We start from the raw sequence: 17,270 nt of genomic DNA, 5'->3' as shown, positions 1-17,270 counted from the left end.
TTGGCTGAGGGACCCGCACGATTACCTTCACTCCAGGTTGTCAGTGACACGAAGTTGCTCACACGCACTCACAGCAGTTTTTCCACTTTAACACTGTTCTGTCTAAAAAGTCGATAAAAGAGTAATGCTCACTTGAACTCTGGAATTCAATTGTATTTTCAGCAAAAATGGTTATTGACACTACCGTACGCTTATGCTTTCATAGCCATACCCTTACAGAAGACTTTCTTCAATACAGGCCGTAGGTACCAGGACAGAAGTGTACTTCTGGAGTCTCCTTCCAGGGAGCGCATTCCCAGCAGCAGCACTTCCAGGGTACACTGCAAGACAATTTCTCATGCTTCCTTGAGCACCTTTTATTAGGGAGTGCAGGCAAGCAGGCCTGCCTTCGCAATACAGCCAGCTGCATTACAGTAGCACCTCTTTATCTTTCGTTGTACGAAGCATCAAAAAACAACAGTCATTTTTGCTGGCCATGTTTTTATTTGTTTTTCGTTTTAAACAGGGGAGCCAATGATACATCCAGTATTTCAAAAAATCAGAAGGTAAAACAAATTTTCAGAAGACCGAGATGCTACATGCTATATTTAACCTAATTTTATTCATGCTTGCTTTTGAGGGGGGTTGGGAGTGGGACAGGAATCATTCAGTAAAAACATACAGTAAAAACAAAATGTCTCACCATATAGAACTTTAACCTACAGTAATGTTGTACCTTAATTATTTCCATGCACACAACTAACATTACAAAATTTTTAAAAATGAACACAATTAAGACTTCTAGGAGCATTTGATAATAAAGCAATTCCTAATTTCTTTTGTAGAGATCAAGCACCTCCAATTACAAATTCCTATACACAGTGAGTGCTTTACTTGAAATGAAAACTAAATAATAAAAATAAAAACTGTATTGGATAGCCTCAGAATAAGCCGATGTTAATATATATCCAGCTATGTAGGCAATAAAACCATAGTGCTAAACAAAAACTTTTATCCGAAAAGTAACTCAAAAATTAAGTTGACTTTCTATAATTACAGAAATATACTTATTTGCTAAAATAAATAAAAGTGCTGCATATTAACACTTCACTATAAAGAATGCATACCAGAACATTTATAAATATTGAATGATTTTCAATAAGAATAGCTACTACAATAATGCTGGCTAAATAGAAGTGCATAATGAGAAGCACTATGGGTGGTTAATGTTTTGCCACATACTGCTGTTACCTTGAGGTAGATAACACATGCGTACCAAATTCTGCATTCATTTCAGTTGCTGCTGGTATCATGTGTCTAAGAAATGTGTACAGTATGAAAAACTCTAAAATACGCATGAATGAAAAAATGTTTTGGGAAAAATAGATATTCATGCAATTATGTACAGTCTCACTGTGTAAATTTCAAGGCAAGGTTCTTTTTCTGCAAAACATGGACACTGTTTTACTGAGAGAATGTTTTTTACTTGGTTTAGTGCATTTTTTGTTACCTCCTGCATTTGCATTATTTTGCTCTATTCTTTAATTTTGTGTGCAAACGACATGCCAGTTTAAAAACAAAACTAACTCATGTATAGAAAGTAATTCTGGATTGTAAAAACAATGGTAAACAGAAAACTAATGAAATCCATACCAAAATTACACCGTCTGATTCAAGTAAAAAAATTACTTACACTAGTAATAAAAAAAGACAAACACATCTCATGAATATAAAAGAAATGTCTGCTGAGTGTTTTAATTTAGATGTTTCAGAATGCTGCTGTATGTTTTGTGGGGAATTTGGGGAGATGATTTCATAGCAGAAGGCGTTAACGTGGCCTGTATCGATTTCAGTGGCGAACCAACAGGGCTGTGAAACTGAGGAATACCTATAGCCTCAAGCTGCTTGTTGAAGAGGAGTTCTCCACTGTTACTGAGAAAGCTCTCTTCTCTCTCCTTCTCCCCAAGCTTCCCCTCTTCTACTGGCTCAGGTTCTAGCATTTCAGCATCTTCTTTCTTACTAAAAAATTTGTCCAAATAACTGGTGTAAGTATTTTCTTTTTCAACTTGTTCATCTTTCCTTACCTCGCAACAAAACTGGTCTATGAGGAAGCACTCCGCCCCACTACTTACAAACTGACTGTCCCAAGAAGTCTGGTACAGAGCTTCTAACTGTGCCAAATTAGCCATTCCTTTCTCCTGCTTCTCTCTGCTTACTGACTTTGATATTAACCCTTTCAACTCTATTTGAGACACTGAGCTATTCAAGTCATTCAATTTATCAACGTCAGTAGACTCGTGTTGTAAACTAAGCTGAATGGTTTCTGCTATAAATGAATCAAAGTCAAATCCTTGATTCTTCTCCCTTTCTTTTTCAACAAGTTGCTGTGATGCTTCCTCAAGTGCTATCTGAGCTTTCACCAACCCATTCTTTTCACATTTAGACTTGCCTTTCTTATCAGACTTTTCTTTGCTCTGCTCCTTCCAGTTCGAAAGATCTATAATAAGCTTGGGCTCATAGTAATGGTTAACTTCACTGTCCCGCCAAACTAAATTATCTAGGTATGAAGATGACCTCATTTTGTAATTACAAGTGTGACTACATTCCAGATCACAATACTTGTTTTCATGGTGATCTGAATACTGCCAGCAAGGTTCAGTAGAGAAGTGGGTGTCAAAGGCAGGATCCTCCAGATACTTTTCACGATCTCCATCCAAATATTTGCGAGGATCTACTTGCACTTCTTCCTCATCAGTAACATCAGAAAGAGCCCTTGGATCACGCTGAACTTCATCAGCTTCATAGTTATTATGAATAGGCCAGTCATGGTCTGAAAACTGACTTTCATGGTATCTGTAAAACAATTTCCTAAGTGTTAGCAGCTAAAAAACAGTCTTCTGGCTCCCAAGAGAGAGACAAGTAAGTTTAGAAATTCCCTTACAGAATAATGACAATTCAACACAGAAAGTTTTTCCTCAATCCAATTAGGTACCTCTTCCAGGTTTTTAATTTAATCTGGCATAAAGTAATCCTCACATGCATACCTGAAAGATTTAAGTCCAGAATTATGTACAATAGCTCACTCCATTTACAGAACTCTTCCTTAAAGTGTGTTTAACTGACTTTAAATGACTACTGTAAATCTCTCTATTATTATATGAGCTAAGCATTGGACAAGACAATCATACTTAAAACTCTCTTCATCTAAAGTTTATTTTTTAGATAAATTTTTTGCGGAAAAAAGTAACGGAGAGATTAACTTCAGATTCTAGAGTCCTGAGTGTATCTCAGGAATGCATCAGCATATCCAAGTTAGTCTAATGAATTATAAACCCGGTGACAATGCACTGCCTATAAAGGGAAAAGTTTATTCTCAGGTCAACTTAAGAAGAAGAAACAAACAGAAAATGAAATGATGCCCATGAAGCAACATTACTTAAGCACACCACCATTCAGTTATGTTACATGCCACAGTAAGTGATAAATTTACCTTTCCCAATTATAAATATGGCTGTGACTTTCATCCATCAGCAGAATATCATCAACCTCATCTTCAATGTGAAAAGGATGACTTGAAATAGGCTCATCCGTTGGAAAGGAATAAATGCTCATATAAGGATGGGACAAAGCTTCTTCTGCTGTCAATCGATCCATGGGACTAAATGTCAAAATTTGCTCCAGAAAGTCCAGCGCTGCGGAGAAAAAGTTATCATTAAATAGGAGAAAAATGACATTTCAGACATCTAGAATTTAAGATTAAGATGCAGTGCTTTGCTCTAGAGGTGTGCATTTGCTTAAAAGTAGTCACCTGTGAAGTATCAGCTACTGACAGTATACTGCTAAATATGCATTCTGTAGCCATAGGAAAGCTAGAAGCGTAGAGGTCAAATATAAGATCAACAATAATTTAACTTAAAGCAGGAAAAAATACTAAGAGACAGAATGCTTCAAGCTGGATCAGTACCCACCAAAAGCTATCAGGAAACATTGCTGTCAGTTTGCTTTGGGGACTGTCTTTTAAAAAGATTTGAAAGACAGTTGTTTTATACTGACTCCATTCCAATGTTCCCTTATCTTTAGAAGGCCAGTGTCTCAAAATAGAGCAATTCAATCAGTCTTCCAGTGCAAACAGGTCCAGCAGAGATTCACAATTCTACTCCAAAGATGACCAACTAGCTATCATGTAAGCACATTTTTTTTTATTACAGCAGGAGACAATCCTCCTTCAGAGAATGCAGAGATTCTTCTAACTGAAACTTGCTTTTAACAATCACACACATGCACTGTAAAGTTGTTCACTATTTTATGATTTTGAAATACAGGAAGTATTTTGTTCTGAATTACTTACCTTCAGGACTGATGCCTGGAAGCAACTGAGTTAAAGGTTTGTGTGGCTCAGTCATATCGTTTCTAATGTAAACTGGAATTACACTGAGAAGCTCCTGACGGTCCTCCTCATGTACAACAGGAATTGATTCTAGAATCAACTGCATCTGTTCAAGTTCATGTGCACCTAAGCACCAAGAGAAAATACAAGCTGCCATTTCAACTTCAAACACTTCTGATCCCTGTATGCGAAAGGCATGTTAAAATTTTGTGCTCTGAGCAGCTATTTTCAGTAGACTATTTTCTCCTACAATAGAGGAAATGCTGAAGTTCTAAATTTGAATGATAATAAATCTGAAGAGCTCTCAAAAATGCTGTAGCATCTGAAGAATTACAGAACTGCTACACACAGATAAAGCAACCTAACCTTAAGCTTTTGCAAGGATGTTTTCACCACGAATGAAGTACCCTACAGCAACGCTCTATCTTTTTGTTATATGCTATCTACTGCAATCCTCCCCTTTCAACTGATCCACCTAATGAATTCAATATTTGACCTTTGAATTATACGTCCCTTATAAATAAAAACAGTAATGATTTAGCTCAGCAAGAGATCTTACAGGACATAACCATTGTTATTAATATTCTACTCTGAAACCCTGTATTACTGTCAGGTGCAAGACAAAAATCACCTGCCAGTTAAGCAGAGTAATCTTGTTTAGAAAAAAAGAAGTACTGTATTATGACTGAAATTATAGTACACTTTTAGCACTATCTGAAGTTTCCTTGGATAAAGAACTATAAGGGCCTATACAGCAGGTAAATTTTGAATAATGAACGGCATCCATATTCAGTACCAGTGTTAAAGCTGGAGTACCCAGAAAGGCAGCTTGTCTACCTCAATTTATTGTTCAGCTCCAAGAAGCATGTAGCATCCTAGGGACTCAACTAGCAGAAGAAACTATATAGGATTATTTGCATGCCAGTGTTTCACCAAGCAGCTCTGGGCAGTCATCAGCGATACTGACGCCTGTGACATCAAATACAAAAATAAGTGGGGCCAGAAAGAGATTGTACCATCTCAAAATCTATGCGCTATCAGTTTCCACAACAGTCTGCACTGGACATCCTACCACACATCTGCCAGATGACTTAAAGAAAAGCTGAGGCAAAGTCACTACAGAAAATCTGGCTGAGACCTACGTTTCCCAAGTGAATCAGTCTTGCCTCACGTTAACTTATTTGCTGGATTGAAAAAGCTGTTTTGTCCTCCTACTTCAGACTATTACAAATTACCTAATATAATCTATCAGATGTTATACTGTCTGTAATTTGCTGGCAAACAGATTCTACTGTATCATTATTTCATGTCCTATCCATCCTAAAATTAATCAGCTTTCTTTCCACTATAAATGAAATGATCATTTTAAAATATTTATTTAGAAGAAAGAATTACAGAAGTTTGGAACAGCTATTGAATTCCTCTGCCTCAACTTCCCTTCCTTCCCTCATGCCAGGTATTCTGCAATTTTAGTCTGCATTCTTCCTTCCCATTCCCATTCCCGTCAGCTTTCCAGACAGCAAGATTCCTAAGGGTCGGTTCAGAAGTAGACAGGAAGTTGCAAATTAACCAAATCAAGCCCTCCAAACAACTTTGCAAAAGAATTTTGTTCAGAGTCTCAGGACAGGCTAACTGTCATATCTCCAACTGTCTTCTCTTTCCAAGTGCATGACGTTAAGAAGTCCACTCTTTACATCAGAAAACTATGTCAGTGCTAAATTATCAGAGGGACACATCCACACCTAAAAATATTTTTCTAGATATCTACGCAATGCAATTAGGGCACATAAATGAGCTTACAAACTTAGGATTTTGGTTACTAAGACTGAGTTTAAAAAAAAAAATTAACTCACTACACAGATATTAGATCAATAAAAACTTCTAGCAAATACCAATGCTACTCAAAAAAAAAAGCCAAAATGCTAGCAGTTGCAATCAATCTATGCTGAATGCTGAAATCCACAGACTTTCTCCCACTATTTCACTATTTTCCAGTAGAAGTGCTTGATGCAATGGAAACCTAATAAATCTCTTCATCAGCTGAGCATTTAATACACTGGGGACGTTACTCCAATAGCAACTAACTCAAAGAGTTAGCAACTCACTGCAAGTTAAGAAAAGCCTCTTTGCATATTAATCACTGATTTTTATAAAATAATAATTTCAAGGTGACAGTACTCCATTAATAGTACTTAATGGGAAAAAGCTCTCAATTTCATTACCTTGACGTACAAAGCTAAGAATTACTGCAGAAGTGTGCTTTTAGTCCGCATATATCTAAAGGAATGTGAATTTTGAAATGCAAGCTCAGTTCTTAGAGGTTTTATCCGTATTGCCCCAGTAATTTAGACCAACAGGAGCAAATCCAAGAGTGAGCCTGGATGAGACAGCTGCTGCTGAGGCCCCAGGGTGCACACAAAATAGGCATTTCAGGGGTTTATTCTACACTAGCTCATCTGCACCCATGGACTGAATGCCTATCAGCAGGTGGAGCACATTGGGTGATCTCCTACAGTGCAAATAGCAGTTTCATTTTATCTAAAAAGACTGTAGTTTGTGCACTGAGCTAAACCAGCAATGTAGTACAGGATGGCCATCAAGAGATTTGCTTCAAAAATTTGCTCCTGATCCTAACCAAAGCACTAATGTAGATGCACCCAATGAGACCAGAGCATTGCTTCCTCTCTTAGCAGAAATATCTGGACACAGATTACACATTTCCTTGATATGCCACACTAAATTTTAAATCTGAAGAGTCCTCCCTATAGCACTGAAACAAAGATCAGGTCAAAACAGTCTGTAGATGACAAAAAAATTGGGAATGGGGAAAAAAGGGCTACTCTTTCATAATTTAAAATATAAAGAAGCGAGAAGTGATTAGGTTCACTACATTAAAAAAAAAATCTGTATGAATATGATACTCAGGGCATTCATAATCCTCAAATACTCCCTGGATACATCAATTCACTAAAATACATGTATTTAGAACACTTCTTAGGCATCCAATAAATTTAGTTTAACCTAATTACAGACAGATTTACCATATATGTGAATACTAAATTAAACTGTGATATTTATCTAAATACACACAGGTATGAGTAACAAAAATTAAAATGTCTTCGGCTTTACAAGCACATCAATTTATAGTTTGCTTATATAGTTGCATAATAATATAGCATATCCTGATAATCAATGACCATTGATATTAGCCATGAGAATCAATTTTTCTTTAGGAAGATAATTAAGCAGAACCACTCCTTTTAGGAATAGACACACACATTTTTATTCCACTCACCTGCAAAGAGGGTTTTCCCAGTCAGCATTTCAGCAAAGATGCAACCTGCAGCCCACATGTCAATGGCTTTAGTGTAGTTGTTAGGAGAAAGCAAAAGACGGGGCGATCTGTACCATTTAGTAACCAATCCTTCAGAAAGATGGCCCTAATGAAATTAATTAAAAAAAAAGAAAAAAGCTTACTTAGATTTTTAAGAGGTACTACTTTTTTTAATTACTTATTTCTTATTTTTTAATGCACTACTACAAGATTTTTTGGTCTCAAGGTCCCAGGGATAGTACCATGTGCTCCTACCACGCCTTTCTACCTTTTAAAATAGAACAGCAATATCTGTATGAGTGAACAGCAACAATATAGAAGTATGACACTATTTATTAGTCAAATGAGGCACTACAGCAAAACTTTCTTATTCCCAAATGCCAAATAAATGCAGAGATAATAATGAACTCTCTTGTGAAACATCATCTAAACCAGGAAGACAGCATCTCTAAATCAATCCCAGGAAACAGCCACACTTGCACACTATGAATGCATCACTTACAAACTTATCTAAGGCTTCTATAGTTACGCCTCTAAATGTTGCTCTTAATCTCAGGTTCTATATTCACTGTTAAAAATCTGCTTTTCTGAACACATCTAGTAAAAAAAAAAAAGTTTTATTTTATGCTTGCAGTAGTCCCATCTGAGACAAAACATGTCATCCACAGATCTGTTTTACTCTATTTGCAAGCATTCCAGTTCTACTGTATGATCCCCAACATGATATCCCACCTGCTAATGAGGCCTTCCACAGACAATCTACCTCTGCGAAAGGCAGAAAGATGCTATTTTAAGAAGGCACAGTTGTCAGTGTATCACTTAAATATTTCCACTCTTCACATACCTTGTGGGAATAATGAGGATCCATGATTCGTGCAAGACCGAAGTCACCAATCTTCAGCACCAAGTCTTCAGTATTAATGAAAAGATTAGCTGGTTTGAGATCTCTATGCAGAACATTTGCAGAGTGAATATACTTGAGCCCACGTAGCAGCTGGTACATGAAAAGTCTGGCATGATCTTCCAGTAAAGGGCCCTGCTCTAGCAGATTAGCCAGATCTGTCTCCATGTATTCCTGGACAATGTAAACACAGTTCAATTCTGTAAGGGAGCCCACGTCATCTGTTAACTGGCTTCCACTAGGACCAAGAATTTCAAATACTTTGACAATGTTATCGTGGTCAAGTCTTCTAATAATTTTGATCTCACGTAGAGCATGTTTAACACTCTGGGGATCTGTAAGGACAATTTTCTTGACAGCCACTCTTTTGTCACAGTCATTATCGACAGCAGAAAAAACTAAGCCATTTCCACCACAGCCCAGTGGTTTTAAGTCCATATACCGAGAGCCCAGATCAAAACCATGAATGTTCATGAGACTTTCAAATTTTTCTGCCATTTTTAAATTCTTTACGTTTCTTTTTCCTCAAACTACTAAGCTTCTGTAAACACGCGGAGACACTTCCACTGGTATTTGAAGGAAAGGTCTTACAGAAAGGGAGAAGAAACACTTGGCTTTGACTGCAAGATGGTTTTTTGACACTCTCATTTCATTATGAGCCAGCCAGGCCTGTTGTGTCCCCTTGAATTTAGAGCCCGTAAGCTCTAGAACTCAAACTGAGCATAAGATAGAAAGATTGCAGCATTCATAGTTCAAGAAAGGTGCAGCATTTCTGCAGACATTAAAGAAAATACTCACAAGAAACTCAAACGGAATGAAATGACATACTATGCACTCAGCTCTACTGTGCTAAACTGGTTAACATTTAACAAAAATGTGAATAAATATGCACATAATAGGCTTCTATTAACATCCTCCTCCTCACAGTGCAGATACATTCAGTGTTGGACTGGTCCTGAGCAGCGTCATTCTATGGTGCTGGTAAGCACTATTTTTTTTTTCCTTCTTCCTCCTTTTTCTCTCCTTTGTTTACAGTCTAGTTAAACGGGAAACTGGCAGCTCTTGATTTACAAAAGATGCCTTCTGTTAATGATCAGGTGGCTCCAGCTCACCACAATCACAATCAAAGCTACCATCCATTTTACTCCGTGACAACCTGAAAAGGAGAGAAAAATACATCAGTATTCCGGCACATACAGAAGACTTCCTCCTCTCCCAACTCCTTAAGTTGTCCTAAATATATTACTTATTTTGTGTCCAGTTACAAAATAAGAAACCATCACAAAAGCTAAACTAACTAGAAATGACATATACTTTTCATACTGACAATAATCACCAACCACCATTTCTAAATATATATTGTGAAAGTCTTAGATATAACCTGTTGAGAATATAAGGCACGCAATGAAAAATCCTACTGAATCTTTATAAAGAAGGTAATATCACAGAAAACTTGGTAATTCTCCAATACAGCTCTTAAGGGACAAGTCAGAAACAATAATATCCTGCACCTCAGTCATTAAATTTTGGAATAATTCTTTCCTTTAGACTTTTACTCAAAGACAAAGCAGGGTTTCAACTATTTCACCATAATATAACTGGGTACCGTTCACATGAAAAGGGTAAGGTTTGTGCACTCCCAGTAGTTACTGACTTTCCAGAATATACAGCACACATCCAATGCCACTTACAAAGCTTAAATCCTTGTGATTTTGGATAAAGTTTACTAACACCTCAAATCATAATTTTGCCTCTATAGATTAATTGTTACAGGAATCATAGGGGTAATTCCTACATATTAGACAAATATTATTACTTTACCAATTACTTCTATACTTATCCAACTTAGGTTACAGAGAAAAACTAACAGCAAGTACATTTTACACAGTAAGTGATATATTCGATAACTGTTTCCCCTAACATATGGGCACTTTCAGGCATCATTTATTTTTAATAGTCTAATGAATGCAACTACTATTTATGAAAACAAAAGTGGTAATTTTCTCAGTAAGCTTCCCTGTCTGCAGCAGCAGAATGTAGTCATAAAGACCATATGCTGCATTTTTCCACAACATCCTTATTTCTTTTAAAAGCTCAAAGATGCCACAAAGAGAAGAGCCAAAGGTGTACCTTACACAGTGTGGTAAGGTTCGGGCAATTCCATTACAAGTCACCTGTATGTTCTTCGCCAACAACTATAGGTCACATCAAACCATTAAATGTCTTCTCTTCTGTCTTAGATTAACACATTTCAGCTCTTCACCCAGCTCTCTCAATAAATGCAAAGTTCTCTAAACTATCCCAACACTTTAAAAATTAATTGTAGGAGTGTTTTCCCTTAAAACTGTGCTAGCACTTCAGTGGGACAACCGGGACCAAGCAAAACAAGTCTCCCCACTCCTAACAGGGCAGCAAGAGCAGCTGACAAATTATTAACATATTCTAAATAATGGCCTCAATTCACTAAAGCAATCAGAATTGCATGCAGAGAAAAGAAGGAGGAAAAAAAAAAAAAGAAAAGCACACTGGCAAACAGAAACAAGACTGCTTCAACACATTTAAACACTACCATTCCTCAGGCTCAAGCCTGACTGCCACCAAGACACACAGCCCCAGTGCCCTGGCTTGCTCCCTCCTGCCACACACCACCTGCCTCCAGGTATTTGCACAGCCGTGTGACAAACACAGGAAAGAAGAAGGAAACACATGCTATCCTCTGCTGGCTTTTTTTTTTTTTTTAAATAAAGATCACCAAATGTAGTACTTCTAAACTAAAAAGCGTTGAGCTGCCCTCCACTGATGTGGTATAATACCCTGCCAGAAGGGTGATCTTCAGAGCTTTCTTTACTCAGCACATATAACCATTGCCTTTAGATTCCTTTCTTCTCATACTGCCAAGAGTCCTAAATTTAGACAGTGTTTTACAGGGGTTATTATAACCTTATTACAAACATAATGAGGTAACACTGTTACTTTTCCCGAAACTACCTTGAATTTATATCCGCATTAAGACATCAGCGTGAGAACCCTTCTTATAATACCCCTTTACTTAAAGAACACATATAAAATTTATCCTAGACTTAATTAGGACAGCATCAGTGACTATCCAACTCTTTGCTCACAATTATAAAAACCAGAACCCTAGCCTTTTGATTTTTAACTTTTTTTAAAACCTGAAAATATTTTCTCATTCACATGCACCATTTTCAGGCTCATTCTGAGCTGCTGCCTGTAAAAAAGTTTACATCACCCCAGATCATTTTCCTTTCATTCCCCATCCCCCCAAAAAATTCTTATGGAAATTCATTTTTGTAGCTCATACTCACACTTAAAATTTCATGTTAACTCAAGGTCCAAGGCCTCTATTCAAATACCATGCAATAAGCTGTATTTTATATCCTTGGGACCACCTAAAACCAGTTGTATTCTTCCCCATAATTAGGCCTATTGTTTCACATTGCTGATGTCTTCAATATGCAGCCATACAGAATTGGTTTGCACCAGCTGGGTGACACATCTGGAACCTCTCTTTTAGCTAGTTCCATTAAACAGCACAGGATCAGATTCCAAAAGATGCCCATCAGTCGCAAGGAGTAAGATCTGCCGATCTCTTCACCGTAATTCAGATCCTACACCGTACCACCATGACTAAACGAAGGTAGCAGCCGTACTATGACATGAGAGTAGTTACAACATTACTGCTTCAAGGAGAAAGGGAGTTATGGCCCACTTGCTTACTGAAGTAGCAGTCCTAAAATTTTCATTCTTTATCCCTGAAATGATGCATTTTTAATAATTAGCTTATACTATATCCTTCCAGTTGGTGACCACTAATTGCAACATTTTCAGAAAGTAGGTAATGATTTTCAGAATCAGAGTGATTTAGCTACGAAAACAAATGTTGACAACATAAGCAACCCATTGCAGCCTTCAATTTGACCTGATCCCACTACAAACTTCCTATGTAACTATGAGCAAATGACTTAATCCCAAAGCCACAAAAAGCAGGGCCCAGCTAATTCAAAACAGGACCTACTCCTAGGAAGCTGACCAGGGCAGCCTATCTACCAGATACAGTACCTCACACGAGTATGGTGAGGACAATTAGAAATTGTCCTAGCAAAAATGCTCCACTATTAAAATAAATGAAATTAAGACTCAGTAATTGAGAGTGATCTTTTGTTTACTGCCACTGAAAATTCTACTTTGGAAGTGTAACAGATGACAATGCTGTAGCAGGTTCATATATCCTTGCCTAAACAAAAAAAATACGCTTCTAAACTAACCCCACGGATTAACTAATTTCACATTAAAGATGTACTTCTTTCACTATGCCAGTTCGATCTCTCACCCAGCGCAGCCCTTGCTCACATGCTACAGCCCCTTCGCTGCCATCCCCGTGAGCTGGCCCCTCTGCCAGGGCTGCAGCCCCCAGAGCATCGCTCACGCCAGGGGAGCAGCTGAACTAGTTTCCCCATCCATGAGTTAATAGCAAACAGACATTTAAGACAAATAGTCCTGTGGAGCAGAAGCAGATAGGAGGGGTGGAAAACAAAAAGTTAGCCCCAAACTTTTTTTCACTCTAAGATAATAATTACTTAAAGGGTAATCAACTAGAGAAAATCAAGGCTTTTCTTGAGCCAAAATGAGCTCCAAGTAACAAGTTTTCTTCTTTGCATTTTATAGTGATTTTTAACTTTGGAAAATAATGAGGTGGGTTTTTTAAAACACTAATACTTACAAAGAGTGATGCCAACACCCATGAAGTTTATACATTTTCAGTTTCAATGAAAGTCATAACCATCAGTCCAACCCATCTTGAAAATACACACTAAACAAATATGACAAATTCCTCTTCAGTTGTTAACATGCTCTAACCACCTGAAACACATGATGGACTATTGTATAAAAAAGGGGGGTTTATAACCCCAATTTGTGCCGAATAGGCTATTCACGCAGGCACTGATGTTTTCATTTAGGCTGTCACCTTTCCAAGACTACCGTTTTTTTTAAGCGGTACTTTTATTCCTTCCTCCCACAAAGTTTAAAGAGGGAAACACAAAGATACTAGTTTCCTAAGTGGTTTACAACTATGCTTTTAAAACAGATCAGTTCTTGGGAGAGGGCAACAGAAGTGACCCACAGAAGGGCTGTCGTCTTTGTAATTATTCCTAGTGCTGGCAGACATCACCACACATGACCAGCTTCATGCATTATGCAAGCAGCCCCTTCAATTCGTGCTCAACTTCTGCACGTGGATTTATCACAGTTTTCAGGAAACAGGATGTACGCTGAAACACAGTCAAGTATGAGACATTTACTTTTTCAGAAATACAAATAAGACAGAAAGATACCAGTTAATTTGATTATGCAGACCACATAATGATCAAATCATTACTCACAAGAGAAAGACCAAGAATGACTAATGACATATTATACAACCTGCTAAGTACTATTCCTTTGACTATAAAAATACGGGGCACAGAAGTATTTTTTTTTAGATCAGCCACGTTGCAGTCAGTAGGCAGAGTGAGTCATCGTCCAACTCACTAAACTGCCGCTTTTCTAAAGCCTCCTACTTGCTCCCCACACTGTTTAGGGAACTCTGTGCTGGCAGTTAGCGAATGTTACTATTAGTTTATAAATCTTCTGAAGGATCTGTAAAAGCACACAAAAATCCACTGTGTTTTTCTGTATCATAAATAAAAATGGTTCGGTCCTCCCTTCAGATAACTCAATGAAAACTCGCCACTGAAGAAGCCTACCATCAGCTAACCACAGCCTCTGCACCTCAGCAGCTCTGCTACCGTCTGCTGTTCCACTGAACAGTTAACCAGTCAAGAGTGAATTAAAGATAACGACCGCACAAGCAAGGACTGAGGCTGTGCGAGAGGTTGAAATGAAAGTTCCCATTTTAGCTTTACAGCATGCATTTTTTGAACCTGATTATCAAACTAAAATATAGCTCTATTTTAAGCCACCACTTTCTGCAACTTGTAAGTGGTTTATAAACACATCATGCTATCACAATGTTATTTTTATACACACACACACATATATATATTAAAAAAAAAAAAAAGCTTGCTGGCAACAGCGCTTTTATCAACATTTGCACCGGCCATATGACAACACACCAACCACCGTTTCTTTTTCCATGACACAATTAACTTAGCCATTGTCAGGCTGATCCAAAATGGCACTGGATTAGCCACAGAAAGAGATACTCATCAAGCAGAAGCCAAGTGTGTGCATCCTGCCTGCCTAGCCAAGGGTACCTGTTCTTCCAAATTCCAAAACTCGAGCAGGCTCTCCTCAACCTATTTTCATCGGGTGTTTCGAGCTACTTATGAAAAGTATTAAGTCACTTTTTCCACAAAAGATGCTCAAGGTTACGGGGGGAGCCTGCGGGCGGCCTGGCAGCAGGAGCGAGCGGTACCTGTCCCCACGTCTCTCGGCACGGCGGCTGGAGAGCGGCGCCGAATCCCCCGCGAGGAGTCGCCGGCGAGGCCCCGCCGGCACCGAATTCAGCAGCAAAACTTCCGCAGACTTAGGAGAGGCCGGGCTTCCCCCGCGCCGGCCGGGCCCGCCGGCAGCCGCCAGCTCGCAGCCGTGCCGGCAAAGGACATCCTTCCTCCCGCCGCTCCTCCGGGACGAGCCCCCTTCGCCCGCCAGCGCCGCTCCTCTCCCGCACACCCCCTCCAGACACCAGCGACCGCTCAAGCACAGGGGACCCACGCCCGCCATGCCCCCGGCCGCACCGCACCGCGGCCACCGGACCCGGCGCCCCCGCGGGGCCGCCGCAGCGCGGAGGAGCCCTACCTTCAAACGCCCTTCAGGGCGCGGACGCCGCCCCCGGCCCCGCGGGCCCCGCTCCGGCGGGAGAGGCGACCCTCCGGGCCCGGCGGGGCCCCGCCCGGGCCGCAGCCGTTGGCAGCGCCCCCCTCGCGGCGCCGCGCGGCCGCCCCCGCCCGCCCTGTCAGCGCCCGCTCGCCCTCCTCAGCCCCGGGGCCGCCGCTGCCCCCGGGCTGCCGCCGCAGTGCGGAGGAGCCGGGCCGGGCTCCGGCGGAGCGGGGCGGCGCGGAGCGAGCCGGGGGGCGCCGCCGCCGTCCGGCGGGAGGGAACAAAGCGCCTTTGTGCGGCGGGGCCGGGCCCGCGCGTGCGGCGGCCCGAGACCCCCCCCCCCCCCCGCCTCGCTGGCCGCCCCGCCGCACTCACGGGCCTTCCCAGGCTCATCGGGGTCTGCGCTGCTCACACGGCCGGGCCCCACGGCCCCGCCACCGGCTCCCGCCCGGCGACCGCCCGCCTCTCCGCAGTCGCCGCTGCCGCAGCCGCCGCCATGTAACCCGGCGCGGAGGGCAGGGAGGGGCCGGGCCGGCGGCGGCTCCGCCCCCGCGGGGCGGGGCGCGGCCGTGGCCGGGGGGCGGAGCCCGGGGCGGCCCTCAGGGAAGGAGGGAGGGCGGGAAGGCGGGCGTCGCCCGGCAGGGGCAGCGGCCGCGCCCGGCCCAGCGCTGTCCGGGTCTCCGTGCGGGAGGCAGGGCCGCCCCCGAGGCCTGCCCGCGCCCTCGAGTCCGGAAGAGCACCCGACCCCCTTCCCCCAGCGGTGTAGGCGTGGGGGGCCGCGGCGGAACACCCTCTCGCTGGGAGGTCACCTCACGGCCTAGCCTGTCCTCATGGGGCACGGCGGCTCCCAGTAGCCGCACGTCCAGTTAGCCAGAGGAAGGTAGCAGAGTCTCAAAGTCCAGCTGAGTCAAACACTTAAAGGAAACGGGCCCAGTGGAGCTGTGGGCAGGGGCTGCACACTGCCAGCGGAGTTAGCGTGAACTAGAGCCCTACAGACGCTAATGGTGGTCCTCCAGTACCACGTTAATACTCAAAGCTTCAGTGACGATTGCTGCTTCCTCCTCCTATTTGATCTCTGCTGCCTCCTGACCGCTTCCCTAGAGTCAGACTTCAGACTTCTGCTTCTGAAACCTGCGTTTGACCCGCCTAGGGCTTGGTTTCTTCGGCATTTCCCTTGGCCACAACACAGCACACCGAAAGAAACCCCACAGGCAGAGAAGAGGGTGGGAATGTGGGTTTTCTGCAGCTGGGGGGATGCGGGGAGGAGAGCCAGGCCGTGTCTCCGTGCCCAGGTTACAGGCCCTGCGACAGCCAGGGAGGGAGGAAGGGGAGAAGAGGAGTGGGACAAGGATGCGCAGCGTCAGTCGCCACCAGGCTAGCACCGCTCCTGCGGATGTCAGCGTGTGGGGGTCCGAACAACAACAGGCAGGGAAGTGGTTGTGTGGGCCCAGTTCAGCCGTCCTGGCTTTAACTGTCCCTCATGGTAGAGAAACAAAAACACGGTTGGAAGGCAGCAGGTGGGAATGACGGAGGCAGGCTTTCCTTCTCCGAAGGGGGCATTTTGGCTCAGATGTTCTGCAGTCTTAGTGCCATGGGGGACCTGGATGTTCTCCCCACAAGCATCTACAAACTACTTGCCATTGCTGTCACCTCTGTAGACACCAGAAAGGTGCTATTGCATCTCCCTTAACAGACATAGGCAGAGACAATAAAAGTCTACTTTTCCCTGAAAACTAATACAACAAAATAAAGCAAAACAATTAAAACATTAAATTTTTTCCCTGTGAGACTTTTATACAGCAGTCTTATAGGAGAGAAAGGCATGAAAA

At 41.8% G+C, this 17,270-nt stretch overlaps 1 protein-coding gene across 1 annotated transcript; it reads right to left on the bottom strand.

The window, feature by feature from the left end:
- Positions 1-582: 582 nt before the first annotated feature.
- On the bottom strand, positions 583-15,969 carry MAPK6 (mitogen-activated protein kinase 6). Its single transcript, XM_075160083.1, has 6 exons — positions 15,817-15,969; positions 8,545-9,757; positions 7,662-7,806; positions 4,328-4,492; positions 3,470-3,671; positions 583-2,832 (listed from the first exon to the last, which is right to left on the bottom strand). Exons 2-6 carry the CDS (start codon positions 9,097-9,099, stop codon positions 1,734-1,736), a joined length of 2,166 nt encoding a protein of 721 aa, XP_075016184.1. The 5' UTR covers positions 9,100-9,757; positions 15,817-15,969; the 3' UTR covers positions 583-1,733.
- Between the last annotated feature and the right edge of the window lie 1,301 nt (positions 15,970-17,270).

The sequence above is a fragment of the Calonectris borealis genome, chromosome 11, assembly GCF_964195595.1.
Source record: "Calonectris borealis chromosome 11, bCalBor7.hap1.2, whole genome shotgun sequence".
NCBI classification, from domain to species: Eukaryota; Metazoa; Chordata; class Aves; order Procellariiformes; family Procellariidae; genus Calonectris; species Calonectris borealis.
The sequence above is the reverse complement of the archived record's forward strand: the minus strand, read 5'-3'. Positions and strand labels throughout refer to the sequence as shown.